General features: G+C 57.8%; 1 protein-coding gene across 1 annotated transcript; it reads right to left on the bottom strand.

Annotated features, from left to right (window-relative positions):
• Window positions 1-315: 315 nt before the first annotated feature.
• Window positions 316-19435, bottom strand: IL17REL (interleukin 17 receptor E like). Its single transcript, XM_033233517.1, is given in 18 exon segments — window positions 316-2157; window positions 2417-2497; window positions 2739-2902; window positions 3119-3176; window positions 3451-3495; window positions 3563-3733; window positions 4568-4569; window positions 4732-4774; window positions 4776-4790; window positions 4865-4936; window positions 5181-5338; window positions 5563-5607; window positions 5861-5975; window positions 6137-6246; window positions 6462-6611; window positions 15104-15130; window position 19014; window positions 19239-19435. Coding segments are annotated over 18 exon segments (1554 nt in total). The 5' UTR covers window positions 19341-19435; the 3' UTR covers window positions 316-1962.
• Window positions 19436-19885: the final 450 nt, after the last annotated feature.

Here is a 19885-nt window from a genome sequence, read left to right as displayed (position 1 = left end):
GTGCGACCACCGCCAGGACAGGCCGGGCACACAGCCCCGCACAGCACTCAGGTGAGACCTCCAGGCTCCAGAGGGCGGCTCAGCGGGGAAGCCAGGGAGCCTATGTGACCCACACGAGAGGTCTTCGAGGGCCGACCCCACAGCCCACTGCACAGGCCACTGCTGGGGACCCCTGGCTGGGGTCTGGATGTGCCACTTGGAACGTCTCAGAACCACACATCCCACCAGGTGGCCCCCAGGCAGGTGGCCTCTGAGACCACAGAAAGTAACTGACCCTTGCTGGGTGAGTGGGGCTGGGATCTAGGGAAGCTGAGACCCTCTGGAGGGGTCCAAGTGGGGCGGGTGCCCCAGTGAAGCTCAGCACCCAAGGATGTGCAGACAGGGAAGTGGACTCCAGCCAGTGTGGGGTGCCCTGGACAGAAACAGGTGATCCTTGACGACCTCGGGCTTGGTCAGCTACAGGAAGGGTGGGGTTGCACCCTGCACCCCAGAGCACTGGGGAAGCTCTGGGCAGCTGCCAGGGCCTTGTCTTCAGGGCCAGGGACAGTGGCCATGACCATGAATTGTCTGAGAGGGAGGCTGGGGTCCAGCACCTGGGCCATTCAGGGAAGGGGTAGCCCACCCAGGTCCTGCTATTCCCAGGGGACCCAGGACAGGGTTGAAGGTCTTTTTTGTGACCCAGAGCCCCTGAGGGCCCCATGGAGCTGTAGCCCTCAGAGAGCCAGCAGGTGCCTGAGCCCCACAGTCAGGTGAAACCACCCCACACTCTGAGGGGGGCTGGCTCAGCTGTCTGAGGCTGTGCCTTGGCCTTCCGCCCCCCGGCAATGTGTCCCTGGCACCTACTTGTTCTTGAGGAGATTCCTGGCCTCAGGCTGCCATCCCATGGGGGTGGGTGCAACTGGAGAGAGATGTGGAGGTGGTACTGGCTGGGGCACCCCCTCCCAGCCCTGCCCCCACTGTGCGAGGCTGAGACAATGTGAGGGAAGGGGAGGGGGTTGCCCAGTCCTGGGGGTCAGTGGCTGTGGATAGCAGCCTTCCGTCTGCAGGGAGGCTCAGCAGACAAGTGAAGGAGGAGCCCACCCTGGCCCCAAGAGCAGTGTGTATTACCCCCAGATCCCCCCACCTGAGCCAGGCCCAGTCCTCCTGCTGCCTCCAGGCCTGTCCCTGGGGCCGTGGACTTGCCCAGCATAGCACGGGCACTCCACAGTGGCAGGTGCCAGCCCCAGGGACACCTGACCAGCAGGTGTCCATTGTCCCTTTAGTCTGTGAGCTGCTAGAGGTGACCTTTGCTGGGGAGGGGGACCCAGGCTTGGCCAAAAAGTACTGCTGGGAGAAGGGGGAGCTGAAGGTCTGCCATGGCCCTGGGCATGTCCTGTGGGCAGCAGGCCAGAGGCTGCCCTGAAATGGCTGTGGTGTGGCTGAGCTGAGGAGACATTCCAGAGACCCCTGCCTGGCCCACTGGTGCTCCCTGGAAAGGGTATCCAGAGGCCCTGGGTGCCTGGCTGTCCTATCCACTCCCTCCCACCCCTCCCACCTCTGTGGCTCTTGCAGTTCACCCCACCTGAGGCTAGGCAAGCTCTTGAGCTCATAGGGAGGGGTGCAGGTGGGAGTGCTAGCTCTGACCCTTCCTGGACTCCAAGGCAGAGCCACGCTCCTGACCACACCCAGGACACACGTGCTTAGTTCTGTCCCCTGGGCAGAGTCCTGTCCTGATGTACCCTGGGTCCTGGGAGCCTGGGCCTCGGTGGCTGGTGGGCAAAGGGACATCCCAAGTCACTGGTGGTTGGAACCGGAGCTCCGATCAGGGAAGGTGGACCCCCAGGGAGGAGGAGGCAAGGCCAGTGACAGAGTGAGACCAGGGAGGGTGTGCGGGAGGCCCAGCAGTATGTGGTGGAGGGAACTGCGAGGCTGGAGGGCAGTGGTGGGCACAGGCCTGGGTTTGGCACAGAAGCCTGACCTGTCTCACGGCTGGGTGGTCTCCCCGTCTCCCCCACCCAGTCTTCTGTTCAGTGCACGCCATACCCAGCCCACTGTGGGAGGCCGGGAGTGCCTGGGTCTAGTCCTCAGACTCCTGTGGCCCCTGAGAGCTGGGCATCCACTGGAGCGGAGGTTGCAGAGCTGCTGGGGGATGGAGAAGTGTACATCGGTCCTCCAGCCCTGCAGGCATAAGGCAGCTACATCAACACGGCCTCCTGCTTCCCCCGAGGATGGGGATGGGAAGTGGGGGATGTGAACTGAGCTCCGTCAACATGGCCTCCTGCTTCCCCCGAGGATTATGGGAAGGGGGGGTATGAACTGAGCTCTGTCAACACAACCTCCTGCTTCCCCCGAGGATGGGGATGGGAAGTGGGGGGTATGAACTGAGGTCCTGCAGTAGAGGAGATGGGTAGGGGCTGGGCACAGCAGCAACACCCACCTGGATGCAGATGCCTGGGGCACAGGCCTCCTCCCTGGGAAGGTCCAGGAAGGCAAAGGCAGGGGCAGCTGTGGGGTCACCCTGGGATGGGGGAGGGCAGGTCACAAGCAGTGGGAGGAAGGGTAGATCAGGCTAAACCCTGTCCTCCTCCCACATCCTCTCAGCATGCACAAAGCAGGGCTGGTCCCCCACCCCTCCCTGCCAGGTAGGCTAGACCCTGGGTGGGCTCAGGGCCCAGGTGGGGCAGAGACCACCACAGGGAAGTGATGGGGTCCTGCCGCCCCCCGCACCTCCCCAGGATGGAGCCCTTCTCTCGGCTCACTGAGGCTGGAGGGAGCGGGCTGGCCTGGAGTGTGGGTTGGCAGGCAGGGAGCTGTGACTTCCTCCTGTGACACAGGTGCACCTGGAAGTGGGCGGGGCTGGACGAGAAGAAGGTGACCCGGAGGTGGCCCTTCATGGGTGAAGGCTGGATGGTCATTTTCCAGGCTGTGGGGAGTGAAGGGTGAGACTCCCATCTGGCCTAGCACCCCACCGCCTCCCTTCCTTCCCCAGAGGGCCCAGCGCCTGCCCACTGTACCTCCCCCAACCCACTGGGTCTCTCACTGGCCCAGCACCGTTATCCCACCTCCCCGACCAACACAGAGTGACATAAAGGATGTTCTGGGCTGCGTCCACGCTGTGCAGGCCCCACGGAGAACTTACTTGGGAAGCGACGCTGTTCAAAAGGGCACCGCACCCAGGACCCCCAGCTGGTGGAGAACTGCAAAGTGGGGTGAGGGGTGCAGGAGGGTGGAGTGTGTGCAGGGCAGGGACAGGGCAGGGACAGAGACAGGCTGGGTCAACTTCAGGGTGCTCTGGCCCAGTTCCCCTCCTTAGGCCCTTAGCTCACTCACTGTCAGACCAGAAGGGGGCTCTGAGGGACGGCTGGGAGGCTGGGCTCCAGGGCTGGGCAAGGGCCCCTGCCCCACTTCCTGTCCTGATGCCCCCTGGCCCCTCCCCAAATAGGGCACTGGCAGGCTGTGGTAGCCCCTCACCTTCAGGCAGAGCTGGGGTTGGGTATCCACCAGCGGGTACTGCACCTGAGGAGGGCTCGGGTCAGGCTGTGGCATCCATGCCGACCCCCATCCCTGCCGAGCAGGCACTCACTCTGCGATGCACCAGCTGGCTGGATTGCTGCAGCTTATGACAGCCGGCCCCGGGCCCCGGGCCCCAGCACAGGCTCACATGGCCACTCACAGGGCAGGTGGGCTCCCAGCTCAGTGTCTGGCTCCCTGGGTGGTAGTAGACCGTGTCCCACAGCACCTCCAGTGCCTGTGTCTGCAGGAACCCTCCCCCAAACACAGGTCAGTTGGCCCCTACCCTTGCTGCCAGGCCCATGGGGTCTAGCACCCACTCAAGTGACCAGTGGACCAGGGTCCAGAGCAGTCCTCCTATGGGTTGCTAAGCCCTGTCCCAAGTCTGTGCACATGTGTGCATGGGTGTGTGCGCCTATGTGTGTGCCTGTGCATGGGTGTGTGTTCATGGGCATGGGTGTGTGCCTGCCTGTGCATGGGTGTATTCGTGTGTATGTGTGTGCACGTCTATGGGTGTGTATGTGCATGGGTGCATGTCATGGTGTGGGTGTGCATATGCATGGGTGTGCCTGCCTGTACATGGGTGTGCGTGTGCGTGTGTGTGTGCATGTGTATGGGCGTGCATGTGCATGGGTGCGTGTGCATGTGTGTGTGCAACGTCACTGAGCAGAACCGAGAGCAGGGCATCTCTCTTTTTTTTTTTCAGACGGAGTGTCACTCTGTCCCCCAGGCTGGAGTGCAGTGGCGTGATCTCAGCTCACTTGCAAGCTCGGCCTCCCTGGTTCACGCCATTCTCCTGCCTCAGCCTCCCGAGTAGCTGGGACTACAGGCGCCCCCCACCGCGCACGGCTAATTTTTTGTATTTTTAGTAGAGAAGGTTTCACCGTGTTAGCCAGGATGGTCTTGATCTCCTGACCTCGTGATCCGCCCACCTCGGCCTCCCAAAGTGCTGGGATTATAGGCGTGAGCCACCGGGCACGGCCTGGGCATCTCTCTTGTGCCCCTCAGACAGCCCCTCTTGATAGCCTTGATTTTCCCAGGTGAGCTGGGCCACGTGAGCACACACGTGCACATCCACATCTGTGCACAGGTTCCCGTGGTGACAGGCCCTTCCGAGCAGGCTCAGGGATTTAGGCTGGGCCTACCCCTTGTCTCATCCCCCCAACGTCAGTCCTCATGGTGGGATCAGCCTGGCCGCAGCCATTCCCACCCTCCCGCCCCTTGGCATCGCATGACACGTGCCGTTTTCAAAGGGGCAGATCTGGATCCGCACCGCGTCAGGCAGGGGTCGCAGACCAGCCCTGTGGGAGGGGTTGGGGTCAGCGCAGCCCCCCCATCCCTGTGTTCCCCCACCCGCCCCAAGTCCAGGCCACACCTCCAGGCACAGGCACGGAAGCTCCTGGCTGTAGGGCAGAGAGACGGCCCGGGAGACCTTGTTGGCGGTCACCTGCAACCCAGAAACGGCTGTTGAGGGGCCGCGCGGGAGGGCGGGGGTGGTCTGAGGTGGGCGGGACCTGGGCCGAACGGGGCGGGAGCCGGGACGGGAGGTGGGCGGGGCCTAGGCCTGAACGGGACGGGAACGGGAGGGGGCGGGGCCTAGGCCTGACCGGGGCGGGGACGGGAGGGGGCGGGGCCTAGGCCTGACCAGGCGCGGGACGCGGAGGTGGGCGGGGCGTAAGGTTGACCAGGGCGCGGGGCGCGGGCGCTCACTTGCACCAGGGCGCCACGTCCTCGCAGGTGAACCGCTTGTGGCAGAACCGCACGTAGTAGTCGGGGCTCCCAGAGGCCCTGGACACCTGCACCAGAATCGTCTTGCGCCTTCGGTCCACCCAGTAGCTGAGCTTCCCGGCTGCAGTAGGCCGCAAGTCGGGGCCGCGCTGGGACCAGGGATCACCGACACGGGGCTCTGTCCCGAGAGCCCCGACGTGGCGGCTCCTGTTTGGTTCAGGCGTTTGGCAGCCGCCCACCCGAGGGCCCATCAGGATTTCCCAAATGGGGCAGAAGACCCCGGGGAGAGGAAGCCTGTCGCAGCGTCTAGGGGTCTTCGCCAGGGCGTCGAAGGAGGGAACTCACCGAGGCAGTTGTGCACGCTCCTCCCCACATCCTCCTCTCCGCAGTCTGCAAACCGCAGAGGCAATGGCAAGGTGCGGGCTGCTCTGCCCTCGGGGGCAATCCTCCTCCACCTGCCCCCTCCGCCACCCCTACCCTCACCCCGCGCTGTGCCTCCACCATGCGACCTCGATTTAAGCCAAAGGCCTTGCGGGGATCTGTCCAGTGTGAGGGCCAGACCCCTGCCCTGGGAAGTCCCACCCCAAGCCAGGCCCTGGAGGCTGAATGGCAGCTGTGCCCAGGGGGGCCCTGGGGACCCTACCTTCCACGAAGTGCTTCTGGTCCAGCTGGACCCCACAGAAATGAGGGATGGTCCTTAGGGTGACATAGAGGTGCTGGGCCACGCTCACCGCAAAGCAGCCAAAGTACACCTGGAGCTGAGCAGGTGCAGGTGTGAGCTGCGTGGACTCAGAGGCACTGCCCACCGCAGCCGGCCAGCTCCATTTGCATGGCTGGAGCTCAGAGCGAGGGATGGTGCCCAGGAGGAGCGGTGCCCAGTCTTCGGGCCATGGGTGGCAGAGCCCTGCCCTGGCCTCACCTGCTGCCCCACCTGCTGCCGGTGGGAGGCCCTGGCCACCCACACGCTCTGACACTGCGTCTCCTGGGTGTCCAGACTCATGGTGCAGGCCTCCAGACCCCGCAGGCGCTCTGGGTGGAGGAGCCCAGCAGGGCACGTCAGAATAGGGCTGCCCCGACTCCCGACGGGGCCGTGGGACCCTGTTCCTCTGCCTTCTCTCTGTGAAGTGTGGTTAGCAGCGCCCCGCTCCCTCCCCAGGCTGCCCAGGGTTTGATGGGAGTAAAAGGCACCTGGGCCAACTGCTGGACCTGTGGGTGTTACTCCCATCCTCGAGGCCACCTCTCACCATGCAGGGTGATGGAGGCGTGTACACGCAGGAACATCGAGCAGCCATCAGAGGGGACACACTGCATGGCAGTGTAGGACGTCAGGGCCTCCAGGACTGACCTGGACATGGACACAGGGCATGGCCGGCAGAAGCTGTTAAAAATGTTCCCTGGGGAGGGAGAAGGAATGTGAGGCCTTGAGTTCCCTGGTGCTTGGAAAGGCTTTGTGGTTGGTTCTGTGAAGGGGGAGAGAGCCCTGGGGCTGCACAGTCTTTGCTGGGGGGTCTTTACTATCTTGCCCCAAGCCAAGTGGGGAGCAAGCCCTCTGGCATGTAGTCAGCCCACCCCGAGACACACTCTGAAATGTCTGTGGGACCCCAGCAGTGGGCCCGGGTCAGTGGGGCAGGCTGCACACCAGTCTGCATCAGAGCAGCAGAAGCTGCTGCCCCACCTGGCCAGCAAGGGGGCAGGGAGCCCACCTTCACTTGCTGGCAAGCTCTGTCACCTCTGCTTAAAGACGAACAGCAGAAAAGGCCAACACGGGCTTGCTGGGACACTTGGGAGGTGACCGCAAGGTTGCTGCAGCCCAGACCTCTGTCCACAGGGAAGTGGTCACATCCTTGCAGGGAAGGTTTGCCCCCAGGGCCTTTTGCTCTAAGACCAAACACCATTCCAGGTAGCCACACCAGACCTGGGCAACGGGGAGCTGGGGGTATCATTTTGGGCACCAGGGGCTCAGCAATTTTGCTGCCTTTGCTCAGCCACCTAGGTTTTCAGGTGGGACTCAGAGCAGAACTTCACGTGAGCCACAGAGCCTGGCAACCCGGCATTCCACAGGAGGACTGCCACCCTCTTTATAGAAGGCCTAGCCACCGAGGCATGGGACCTCATGCTGTTGGTGAGACAGTGCAGCTGCTGCTCAGCGGAGCCCACACTGAACACAGCACCCTGCTGAGGCAGGAGAGGAAGGAATGAGAGTAACCAGGAACGAAGGGAGAAGCAAAAGAACAGCAGGTGCAGCCAGTTCCAGGCAAGATTAGGCAGCACACAGGCCACAGCCTCCCTCCTGTGATAATGAGACTCCACTTCAGCCTCTGATTGTTGCAGACCCATTCTCCACAGGGTGTAACCCACTGGAAACCTCCAAAGGGCAGCTAGGGGTGTTACCAAATTCTTTTAGCTTTATGAAAACCCTGGGGCGCATTGCAATCGGGATCCTTGGCTGCTTGCTTGAGCCTGCTCCCACTCTATGGAGTGCTCTTTCTCTTCAGTAAATCTGTGCCCTCCTTACTCCATTCTTTTTTGTTGCTTTACTTGTGTATTTTGTTCAGTTCTTTGTTCAACACGGCAAGAACCTAGACAACTGACAGTTGAGACCTTCCACCTAGTAACTCTGTGCCTCAAAGGAGCAATGGGAATTAAGCGGTCCGAACATACTATGGGTAAGAAATCCAACTCTTTCTCTCTTTTTTTTTTTTTCGAGACGGAGCTCCGCTCTGACGCCCAGGCTGGAGCTCAGTGGCGTGATCTCGGCTCACTGCAACCTCTGCCTCCTGGGTTCAAGCAATTCTCCTGCCTCAGCCTACCGAGTAGCTGGGATTATAGGCATGCACCACCACGCCCGGCTAATTTTTGTATTTTTGGTAGAGACAGGGTTTCACCATGCTGGCCAGGCTGGTCTCAAACTCCTGACTCAGGTGATCCGCCCGCCTCAGCCTCCCAAAGTGCTGGGATTACAGGTGTAAGCCACCGTGCCCAGCCAGAAATCCAACTCTTACAAATTCCCACTGCAGTCCAGAGGGACTCACAGGGATCCGATTTACTCTCCTGCCTGAGAGAGTGGGAAACCAAGGCAAAACCCATGAGCAATGGTTTCAAGACGGTGGGTGTGAGGAAGTCAGGGCCAGTGAGTCCTGGGAGACAGGGAACAGTCACAGTGAGCTCTGGGAATGTGCCACTGTCTGCGGAGTGTTTCCAGGCAGTGGTGGGGGTGAAGTCCCAAGTGGAGCTTGGCACACTCCCTGAGACGAGGAACTGGGATGGAGGGTCTGGGCAGCCAGGGCCTTCAGGACCGAGTATGAGAGGGGAGGGGATAATGCAGAGAGAGAACTCTGGGGAGCATCCACTTTGCTAATACTCAGTGGAGTGTTCATGAACACACGCATGTGAGGGAACAGCCAGAGGTGGAGAAAGAACCACCCCAGGGAATTTGAGGGGGTGGCCGGGCGGGGCTCACACCTGCAATCCCAGCACTGTGGGAGGCCGAGGCGGGTGGATCACCTGAAGTCAGGAGTTCGAGACCAGCCTGGCCAACATGGTGAAACCCCGTCTCTACTAAAAATACAAAAATTAGCCTGGTGTGGTGGCGAGCGCCTGTAATCCCAGCTACTCAGTAGGCTGAGGCTGAAGAATCACTTGAACCCAGAGGTGGAGGTTGCAGTGAGCCGAGATCATGTCACTGCACTCCAGCCTGGTGACAGAGCAAGACTCCATCTCAAAAAAAAAAAAAAAAAAAAAAGGCCGGGCACGGTGGCTCACACCTGTAATCTCAGCACTTTGAGAGGCCACCACACCCAATCAACAAAATTTTAAAAACCACTTATGATTATCTCAATAGTCACAGAAAAATTTTTTGACGAAGTTCACCATCCATTCCTGATTTAAAAAAAAAAATCTCAGCAAACAGGGAATGAAATTTCCTCAAACTGATAAAGACAATCTGTGAAAAACCTATATCTAACATCACGTTTCATAGGGAAAGAATAGATTATTTCCCTGCCCCCCAGATTGAAAACAAAACAAGGATCCCTGCTCTTCTCACTTTGACTCAATACTGCAGGGGGGACCTACTCCACGCAATGGGGCAGGAAAAGAAATAGGCTTCTTGCTTGGAAATGAAGAAGTAAAGTTGTGTTCCTTTGTAGATGACATGACTGTCTCTGTAGAAAACGCTAGTATCTACAAAAAAGTCACTGAAACTAATAAATAAGTTTAGCAAAGTTGCAGGATACAGGATCAGTATACAAAAATCCACTATTTCTTTTTTGTTTTTCTGTTGTGTGTGTGTGTGTGTGTGTGTGTGTGTGTGTGTGTGTTTTGAGATGGAGTCTCACTCTGTGGCCCAGGCTGGAGTGCAGTGGCGCGATCTCCACTCACTGCAAGCTCCGCCTCCCGGGTTTACGCCGTTCTCCTGCCTCAGCCTCCCGAGTAGCTGGGACTACAGGCGCCCGCCACCACGCCTGGCTAATTTTTGTATTTTTAGTAGAGACGGGGTTTCACCGTGTTAGCCAGGATGGTCTCAATCTCCTGACTCCGTGATCTACCTGTCTCGGCCTCCCAAAGTGTTGGGATTACAGGCGTGAGCCACCATGCCCGGCCATGTTTTGTGTTTTTTTGAGACGAGGCCTCACTCTGTCGCCCAGGCTGGAATGCAGTGATGAGATGTCGGCTCACTGCAACCTCTGCTTCCCAGGTTCAAGTGATTCTCATGTCTCAGCCTCCCGAGTAGCTAGGACTACAGATGCGTACCACCACACCCAACTAATTTTTTAATTTGTAGTGGAGACGGGATTTCGCCGTGTTGGCCAGACTGGTCTTGAACTCCTGACCTCAAGTGATCCACCTGCCTCAGCCTCCCAAACACTGTATTTCTATATACAAAGAATAACTATAAATCGAAAATTTAGAAATGAAATAAAGCCAGATGGTTTCGGGATAAAAAGCCAGGCTGTGCTAGGGAGCGGGGCAGGGAGTGAGGGGAGTGAGGAGAACTTCGTCCCCAAGGCTGGTGTTTCCTTCCCTTGGAGGATCTTCCCTGGGGCTTGGTATGCAGCAATCTTCAGAGAAATGATTGTGCCTTAGAACTCAGTGTCTATGTTGTCATCCATGTGTGTTCGGCCAACAACTCCCCTTTAATGCCAGCACTTTGGGAGGCCGAGGCAGGCAGATCACCAGAGGTCAGGGGTTCAAGACCAGCCTGGCCAACATGGCGAAACCCTGTCTCTACTAAAAATACAAAAATTTGCTGGGGGTGGTGGTACACACCTGTAGTCCTAGCTACTCGGGAGGCTGAGGTAGGAGAGGAAGGGAGGCAGAGGTTGCAGTGAGCAGAGAGCACACCACAGCACTCCAGCCTGGGTGACAGAGTGAGACTCCATCTCAAAAAAAAAAAAGACAACCTCCTTTATGCAAGAAATGAGAAATCTGCATCTTTTGACCCTTTCCAGAAAAAAGACAAAGACTTACTCCAGACAACCAAGAGAGGAATCAAAACCAGAAAGTTTTAAAAAAAAAAAAATGGTAGAGCCATGGAAGAGAAGGACTCACAGTGAGCAAGGAAAATGAGGACATGTACAGAGTTAGTGAAACGGGTGCAGGAGGAGAAGCTGCTCATTGTGAAATAAAATGTACAAAAATAAGAACAGGCTTTTGTCCCAACTAAGCTGACAAAATGAAGAGGAGGCTGTGTGGAAGGAAGGGTGAGTAAAGCAGAAACACACAAGATTAGTGTGGTACAAAACAGAATTCATTGTTACTGTGTGGAAAAAGCTGTGAAACTACAATTCATCACAAACCCTTAGAAATAAATATGTTTTGCCTCATCCAAAATAAAGCACATAAATAACACCCAGAGACTTACCAAAAGAGCGCCTGACAGATATACTTCCTCCAGGAAGGAGAAGAGAGCTCAACAGGAACAAATGGGTTACAGAAAGGACCGGCGAGCGGGGGGAATGGGAAACACAGTGGGGAACTGGGAATTCAAACTGGTGTTGACAGCGGAGGAGGCTGAGCACAACTCTGTGTGTTTAAAAACACCTGGGCCGGGCATGGTGGCTCACATCTGTAATCTCAGCACTTCGGGAGGTCGAGGCAGGCAGATCACTTCAGGTCAGGAGTTTGAGACCAGCCTGGCCAACATGGTGAAACCCCATCTCTACTAAAAATACAAAGATTAGCTGGGCACGGTGGTGCTGGGAGCCTGTAATTCCAGCTACTGGAGAGGCTGAGGCAGGAGAATCCCTTGAACCCGGGAGGCGGAGGTTGCAATGAGCCGAGATTGCACCACTGCACTCCAGCCCGGGCAACAAAGCAAGACCTTGTTCCCCACACCCCTCCAAAAATAAAAATATATATATAATATAACAGAAATAAGGCCGGGCATGGTGGCTCAAGCCTGTGATCCCAGCACTTTGGGAGGCCGAGACAGGCGGATAACGAGGTCAGGAAATCAAGACCATCCTGGCTAACAGGGTGAAACCCCGTCTCTACTAAAAAAAAATACAAAAAACTAGCTGGGCGTGGTGGCAGGCGCCTGTGGTCCCAGCTACTTGGGAGGCTGAGGCAGGAGAATGAGGTAAACCCGAGAGGCGGAGCTTGCAGTGAGCTGAGATCCGGCCACTGCACCCCAGCCTGGGCGACAGAGCGAGACGCTGTCTCAAAAAAAAAAAAAAAAAAACCAGAAATAAAAATTAAAACACGCTGGGACTACACTTCCCTAATATGGGAGACCAGGCCATTTACACCAATTCAACTGCTGAAAAGTACTAATTAGGCTGGAGAACAAAACATACTTTTTTAAAAAACTTCCTAGAAACGCATGAGAGCTGCGAAACTTATCAGGATGGGGGCTGAGGAAAGCAGGGTATAGGAGGTTGCTTTACAGGGATGGGGGATGGAGGGAGGGTTTCTAACCCAGTGGGAGCTGAGGGGTTTGTGGGGAGGCCCCAGCACATGGTGAGGGAGAACTTCCCCATGTTGAGCTGGGCCTTGACCTGGGTTAGCGAGAATTGGACCGATCCTCTCTCCAAAGCGCAGAGTTGCTGGTGGGGTAGCGGGGAGTAGAAAGTTCCAGAGTCGCTGAGTGGAGTAGCGGGGAGTAGAAAGCTCCCAAAAAGCCCACAACCAAGTACAGATTCACAGCCCGGGCTGGGCCCACCAGGAAAACCCATGAAATCTCGATCTGCGAATCTGATGTAAACCGCCCGACAGTCAGGCACTGCTCCTGGCGCCACCCAGCAACAACGGGAGTCCAGCCCCCGGGAGGCCCTCCATCCTGCGACTTCGAGCCACTGAAGGTAAACAAGCACTCCAGGAAGCAGAGAGCCTGGAGTGACGCTGCGGAGAGGGTGGGCCCACAGTGTCCTCCAGCGACGAGCCACAGGCCAAGCAGGAGAAAAAACAGGCTTGAAAATACAGGCAGTGGGAAGGGCTGTGACGAGGGACCGGGCACACTTGAGAGAAACGGAATTCCTAGAAACAAAACCACCGCGACAGAATTAAAATGCAACCGGCGATTTTTAAGAGCAGATTGGGGCCGGGTGCGGTGCCTCACGCCTGTAATCCCAGCACTTTGGGAGGCCGAGGTGGGCGGACCACGAGGTCAAGAGATCAAGACCAGACTGGCCAACATGGTGAAACTCCGTCTCTACTAAAAATACAAAAAATTGGCCAGGCATGTTGGCACATGTCTGTAATCCCAGCTACTCAGGAGGCTGAGGCAGGAGAATTGCTTGAACCTGGGAGGCAGAGGTTGCGGTGAGCCCAGATTGCACCACTGCACTTCAGCTTGGGCAACAGAGTGAGACTCTGTCTCAAAAAAAGAAAGAAAGAAAAAAAAAAGGTGGGGGAGGTTAAAGTAAAAAACCTATATGATAATTTTTATAGATGCAGACATTTTTCATAAAATTCAACACCTATTCATGATCAAAGAATGCTTAGCAAGCTAGGAAAAGAAAGGTACCTCTTTGTCTAGATCAGGGATATGTAGTGCAAACATCCAATAAACTTAACACTGAGCAGTAAACCTTTGGAATCATTACCATTAATATACTATTAATATCAAGACTCAGACAGGAATTCCCTCTTTCAACATTGCCCTGGAGATCTGAACCAATTCCACAAGATCCGCGCCCTCCACCCAATGCATAGGTTTACAAGCTGTCATTAGTTGCAGAATATGTGATCAGCTATTTAAAAAAGGAGACTCAATAGGAAATCTATTAGAAATACTAAAGAGGATTATATTTTTTTGCTTATTTATGTTTTTTGAGGCAGAGTCTTACTGTATCGCCCAGGCTGGAGTGCGGTGGCACAATCTCGGCCCACTGCAACCTCTGCCTCCTGGGTTCAAGTGATTCTCTTGCCTCAGCCTCCCAGGTTGCTGGAATTACAGGCAAGTGCCACCACACCCGGCTTTTTTTGTTTTGTTTTTTGTTTTTTTTTTTTTTTTTTTTGAGATGGAGTCTCACTCTGTCGCCCAGGCTGGAGTGCAGTGGCGCGATCTCGGCTCACTGCAAGCTCCGCCTCCCGGGTTCACGCCATTCTCCTGCCTCAGCCTCCCAAGTAGCTGAGACTACAGGCGCCAGCCACCTTGCCCGGCTAGTTTTTTTTGTATTTTTAGTAGAGACAGGGTTTCACCATGTTAGCCAGGATGGTCTCTATCTCCTGACCTCGTGATCCACCCGTCTCGGCCTCCCAAAGTGCTGGAATTACAGGCGTGAGCCACCACGCCCCACCTTTTTTTTGGTATTCTTAGTAGAGACAGGGTTTCACCGTGTTGGCCAGGCTGGTCTCGAACTCCTGACATCAGGTGATCCGCCCGCCTCGGCCTCCCACAGTGCTGGGATTACAGGTGTGACCACCGCGTTGGCCATGCTTTGCATTTGTTGTTTGTTAATATCGTCCACTTTGTGAATTCACATTTCATCCTTGCGCTGGGACTAGGCTGGTCTAATCTCCCCTAAACTTAGAGGTCCTTGAGGCAAAGAAACATTTAATTAAAGTTTAGCCATCTATTTTTCTGTTAAATTCAAGCAAAAATAAATAAAATACTTCAAATGACATAAGGTAATTTCATTTCTATAAAATAATTTTTATCTGTTTATCCTGCAAATATCTGTATATTTCGCTACACAAATGTCTAGAACAAGCCAGGCACGGTGGCTCACACCCATAATCCCAGCACTTTGGGAGGCTGAGGCAGGAGGATCGCTTGAGCCCAGGAGTTTGAGAATAGCCTGGGTTTGGTTGACCAACCAAAGATAGGAAGACCTCATGTCTATTCTTATAAAAATTAAAACTAAGAAAAAAAAAAACCCAAAATGCCCAGAGCAATGTTGGGCTTTAACTTTCTTGAGCTTTAACTTCATTGAGCTTTAACGTATTCCATTGAGCTTTAACTTTCTTCATTGAGCTTTAACTTTCTTCCTTATAGCGTCTGCATCACTCAGAGTCCTTTTATAAATAGATACGCTGTTTACAAAGAAAATCAAGGTAGTTGTTAAAGACCCAGTAGGGGTCCGTTTACACAGGGAAAAAACTTTGCTAGAAGAGATGGGGTTTTCCACCTGCTGCTGCTGGGCGGTCAACCAGGCCATGGGTTTGGAATGCAACGAGGCAGAGGCATTGTGTGTTAAGTCGAGACGTGGGACTCTCTCTGGCAGGCCCACCTCTAGCCAGGAGCCAGGGCGGCCTTGCCTGGGTGTGGCCAGGGTCACACACACATCGGTGAGCAATGGTGGTTTGCCCTGCCCGGAAGGGAACCCCAGCTGCTGGGGACAGTGCAGGACAGACCTGCCTGCCACGGTGGACAAAGCGGCCCTGGTGGCCTGGGGTAGGGGGTCCAGGCCCTGAGCAACCCCCAGGGCTGAGATGTACTCACGGTTCCTGTGGCTCCTGCAGGTAAAGCCTTGGGGACAGAACAGTGAGAGGGGTGAGTGACTGAGGGCACCCCCTCCCCAGCCCGTCCTGCTCCTGCCCTGTCCCTCACTCCTGGGGGTCCTGGGCTGCCCTCAATCCCAGTTCCTCTTCAGTGTCAGGGGCCTGGCCCAAGGCTGGCATGTGGCGGTCACTTAGTAAACAGTGTGGTCTGAATCTCTGTGGACCCTCAGGCCCCAGCTCCCCCAACCACTTGCGCGTTTGCTAAGTGGACACTAGCAGAGCACCCACTATGCTCCAGGCTTGCTTAGGAGAGCACCTACTATGCGCCAGGCTTGCTTAGGTGCTGGGACTCATGAACAGAGGAAAACTGAACCATCCCTCTTTCTCCAGGAGCTCACATTCCGAGAAGGGGGAAACAGAACAATCTGAAACCTGGGAAATCAGCAACTTATATTTTATGCAACTAAAATAAAGAGGTGGGAAAATAACAGAGGGAGCAAGAGGGGTCTGGAGAGTGTGGGGGGGTTCAGGTTATAAATCCAAGGGGTGCTTGGGGGGCCTCATAGAGGTCAATTTCATGGACCTGGAAGGAAGTGAGGCTGAGCTGGTGGTGGGGGGCGGAGGCATGCAGTGCAGTGAACAGGCCCTGGATGGTCCGGGTCCAAGCTGCACTCCTGATTTGTTATCATCCCCAGCCCAACCTGACCAAGGGTGCCCAAAGAGGGGCATGAGGACTTGTGGCCAGGTTCCTGGGGGCAGAAGGGTCCTGTGGGACAGGCTGCTCCCAGACAGCCTGTGGGTGAGGCAGGAGGTGCCCGGCACCCCAGCGCCAAAGGCGTGGGAGCTGAGGGAGCACAGGGTGGCACTGGCACCCTCAAAGCAGGGCAGGACCCCCAGAGTCCAGGCACCCTGGGGGCAGCCACTGAGCTGGGGCGCTGGACTGTGCATCCCGTGGTCAACACAGGCGGCCACTGAGCTGGGGCACTGGACTGTGCATCCCGTGGTCAACACAGGCGGCCACTGAGCTGGGGCACTGGACTGTGCATCCCGTGGTCAACACAGGCGGCCACTGAGCTGGGGCACTGGACTGTGCATCCCGTGGTCAACACAGGCGGCCACTGAGCTGGGCCACTGGACTGTGCATCCCGTGGTCAACACAGCCGCTCCATTCTTGAAAAAAGCTGACCCTCTACTGACGGGACGGGGAAGCCCAGGCTGTCCAGGTGGGGGTAGGGGTGGGAGGAGCTCCAGATGGAGACCGGGACTTCTGCTCCTAGCCCAGGTGGAGCATGGACAAATAAAACTCGGCCCACTTCTGTTCCTTGAATTGTGGAGTGGGTATTACCGGTGGCTACACCTCTTTCTAAATATTTGTTATTTTGGAATACGTTTAGATTTACAGAGAGTTTACCCAAGATTCCCTCATCTCAGCAGTTTCCGGGGCATTTGCAAAACCTGGGGAGCCACATGGGTGGGCGGCAGCGAGTGACACTCAGTCTAGTGTGGAATCGGCGGCAGCGAGTGACAGTCTAGTGTGAAATGGGCAGCAGCGAGTGACACTCAGTCTAGTGTGGAATCGTGTGCTCCTAGTGAGCTGTTTTCTGTTCCAGGGTGCAGGCCAGGACCCCACCCTGCAGATGGCCTCCGAGTCTTCGTTCTCACCCCACTGTCTCCACCCATTTGCCGACCACCCCAGTAACTCCCCAGAGACTGCCGTGCGTGAAGGTCCTCTGCCTGCCATGGCCACGAAACGCGCTGCCCTTGGGCGGAGTGCAGGCTGGACTGAGCGTCCTGATGGAAGCCCCAGCCTCGGCCCCTGGTGGGGAGCAGGGCCTCAAACGAGGGGCTGGCGGAGCTGACCCCAGGCTGCTGAGGCTCTGCCCAGGCAAAAGGGGCCAGGCTCACCTGGGGCAGCCTCTGGGGAACGTGATCCGAGCAGGCCTCAGGTGGGCAGGCGATGGCAGCCCAGACCAGCCCAGGCACAAAGGGAGCGGTGGAGGCAGTGCTGGGAGGCCCAGTGAGGCCACCTGTGCGGAACTGCGAGGGGGCAGTGGCGTGGGTCCCCGGCCCTCCCTGCCTCCCACCAGGTGCCCCGAAGACCCTCTGGGCGCCCACTGTGGCCTGGACTCCCCGCCTCCAACTCCAGGAGAGAAAGAATCCCTGGGGGCTCGGAGGCCGGGGTGGGCTGGAGATGCGAAGGGCGTCCGCTCGTTCTCCTGACTTCCTGGACTCTGAAGCCCACCCAGGGCTGGCCCGGGGCCCGAGTGTCCGGGGCTGCAGGAGAGGCCGCTGTCAGGACGCAGGACTTCGCACGGCTCTGCCCCGCCCCTCCCCTCCCACGCGGGCCACGGGAAGCGGGACCTGGGCGGGCTGCGGGGAAGGTGGGGGGAGCTGGGCCGGGAGGGCTGAGCCTGGGCCCTGGGCGCCTCCCCCACACGGGGTTTTCCGTCGTGCTTCTCGGGGCTTCCCAGCGGCCGGCGTTGGGGGCGGTCTGTAGGGAACCCCCAGGTCAGCTGCTCGCGGCCCCAACCGGCTCAAACTCCCCTGCATCGGGCCCAGCTTCCCGCCGTCACCTGCCCGGGTTCCCCCCCGGGGCGCGGCTTTAGCCCCAGCCTCCCCTACCTGGCTTCCCCCTGCGAGCAGCGGCTCCCGCGCCCCCTTGCATCCACCTCCCTGTCCAAGGCTGCCCAGGCAGCGCCCCTACAACCCGCCTCCAGCTTCCCGCTCCTCCTCTCACCCCTCGACCCCTCCTGCTCCTGCTCAGCCCTCCCCACCCCATCTTCCATGAGACCCTCCCTCAGCCCCGCCAAACCCCTGCTCTCCCTTCCCCTCCAGCACTTCCCCTCCTTCCTCGCTTCATCCACCCGCCTCAGCCCCTGCCCCTAGTCTTGGTCCCCACACATTCCCCAGGATCACCTGCCCGTCCCAGCTTAGACAGCCTCATCACCCCTCGGACCAGGAGGCTGTCTGCACACCCCGCAGCCGCCTCAGCAAAACTTTCCAGCTTGCATTTCAAGGCCGCCTTCCCCCAGGTCTCCCAACTCAGGGACCATTTCCTCCCAGGCAAAAGTTGACTCTGAGGTCTCATCTCTCACTTCTCCTTCCCCCTCCCAGCCAGAACCCCCAGGCTTGCCCCCTCCCTGTTTTGCATCTCCACTGCAGGGTGGGATCCGGTGGACTCCCCTCCGACCTTAACCCTGCTCCCACCGGTTCCCACACATCCCAGCCTGCTTTCTTCCTTGTTCCACGAATGCCCCGTGGATCTGAGCCTGCCCACGGCACCCAGCACTCCAGCCCCCGTACCCACGGCTCCCCTCCCTGAGCTGAGCCCTCTGCTGGACCCATCTCAGGCCCTGCGGAGCTGCTGGGTGTCTCACAAGTGTCCCCTGAGGTGACCAGGCCACCACCCTAAAGACATCTTGCTCTCTGCTGTCCCCATGCCAGGAACGGTGAAACCAGCAGGTCCTCAGCGAGTCCTCCCTTTCTGGGACACCTTCCGTGCTCTTTCCATGCCTGTGTCCCCACTGTGCCTCGGCCAGCCTTGGGCACCGGCGCCCCTTCCTGGGACGCGGGGTACACTTCTTGCTGCAGGTACTGATGAAGCGCCCTCTCCTGTAAGGCTCAGTCAGTGAGCCCTGCAGCAAGACCTCCCCCCTCGCCACCCCCGGCCCCAGGCTGCCAACCCAGGCACCTCCACTGCCAACACCTCACTCTCAGCACATTCCCCGAGTGTTTCCTTGGCAGGTGTCTACACAAGCCCAGGTGCTGCAGTTCCGATGGCTCAGAGCAGCCGCAGGGGGTGGGGTGGGAGCCCCGAGGGTTGGGGTGGGAGCCCCGGATGGGCTTGCGGGCTGCCCTAGATTCTAACACAGCCTCCTTGGAGGTCACAGGTGGGTCCGAGGTGGGCTCACCCTGCCTTGAGCTTCTAGCAAACACTTCCCGAAGCATCTTGGAAGGGTCAGGCCGGGTCTCCCAGCCTCCTTTCACCAGCGCTGCCTTCGGGCTCCCCGGTACTCCCAGCCCCTGCAGCCCCTTCCCCTGTTGATGTGCTGAGAGCATCAGGCCAGACCCACCTGAGGAGAAACCAGGGCCTTATCTGCCACAGTGTAGGGGCCTAGGAGGAGGCAGGAGCTTACCTGAGAACAGGAGAGGCCACATTCTGTAATCTGGGGGATGGCCAGGCTCTGGAAAGTGCCCCAGGTCAGGCCCAGGAATGCGAGTGCTTGCCCAGCCAGCATCTGGCTGTGCAGTGACAGCTCCCACTGGTGAGCATGGATGTGAGTGGGGCAAGTTTGCAGGGCGCCCTGTGGCAGCAGCTCCAGGCTGACCCTGCAGCTCCAGCCCCAAAGACAAACAGAGGAGTGGAGGCTGCTCCTCACAGCAGAGCGAGCGGGACACTCCCCCTCCCAGCAAACAGGGCTCGCTTCACAGACAGCAGCCCGGAGACTTACCACCGTTTGGGGCCGAGAGACTGTGGCCAGACACTTGCGGAGTTTCTAGGTTTCCAAAGGAAGCATCCAGAAACCTTGGGGCCTTTGGGGTCCGAGGACGCACTAATGGGGTTCCCCACAGGGTGGCCACTGGAGAAGAGATGGCTCCAGGCCAGTGGGATAGGCTGCCACCTGTGTGCACTCCCCTCAGGCATGTGTGAGGCCAGGACGGTAGACAAGGGCCCTGGAAAGCTGGCTGGGCTGGCAGAGGGGCAGAATCTGTCTTGGGCACTCGCACCCCAGAGCCCCTGGCTTCAGCTCCAGTCCCTAAGGGAGAGCCCTCTCCTGGGACC

This window comes from Trachypithecus francoisi, unplaced genomic scaffold (genome assembly GCF_009764315.1).
Source record: "Trachypithecus francoisi isolate TF-2019V2 unplaced genomic scaffold, Tfra_2.0 Lachesis_group14, whole genome shotgun sequence".
In the NCBI taxonomy this organism is placed as follows: Eukaryota; Metazoa; Chordata; class Mammalia; order Primates; family Cercopithecidae; genus Trachypithecus; species Trachypithecus francoisi.
The sequence above is the reverse complement of the archived record's forward strand: the minus strand, read 5'-3'. Positions and strand labels throughout refer to the sequence as shown.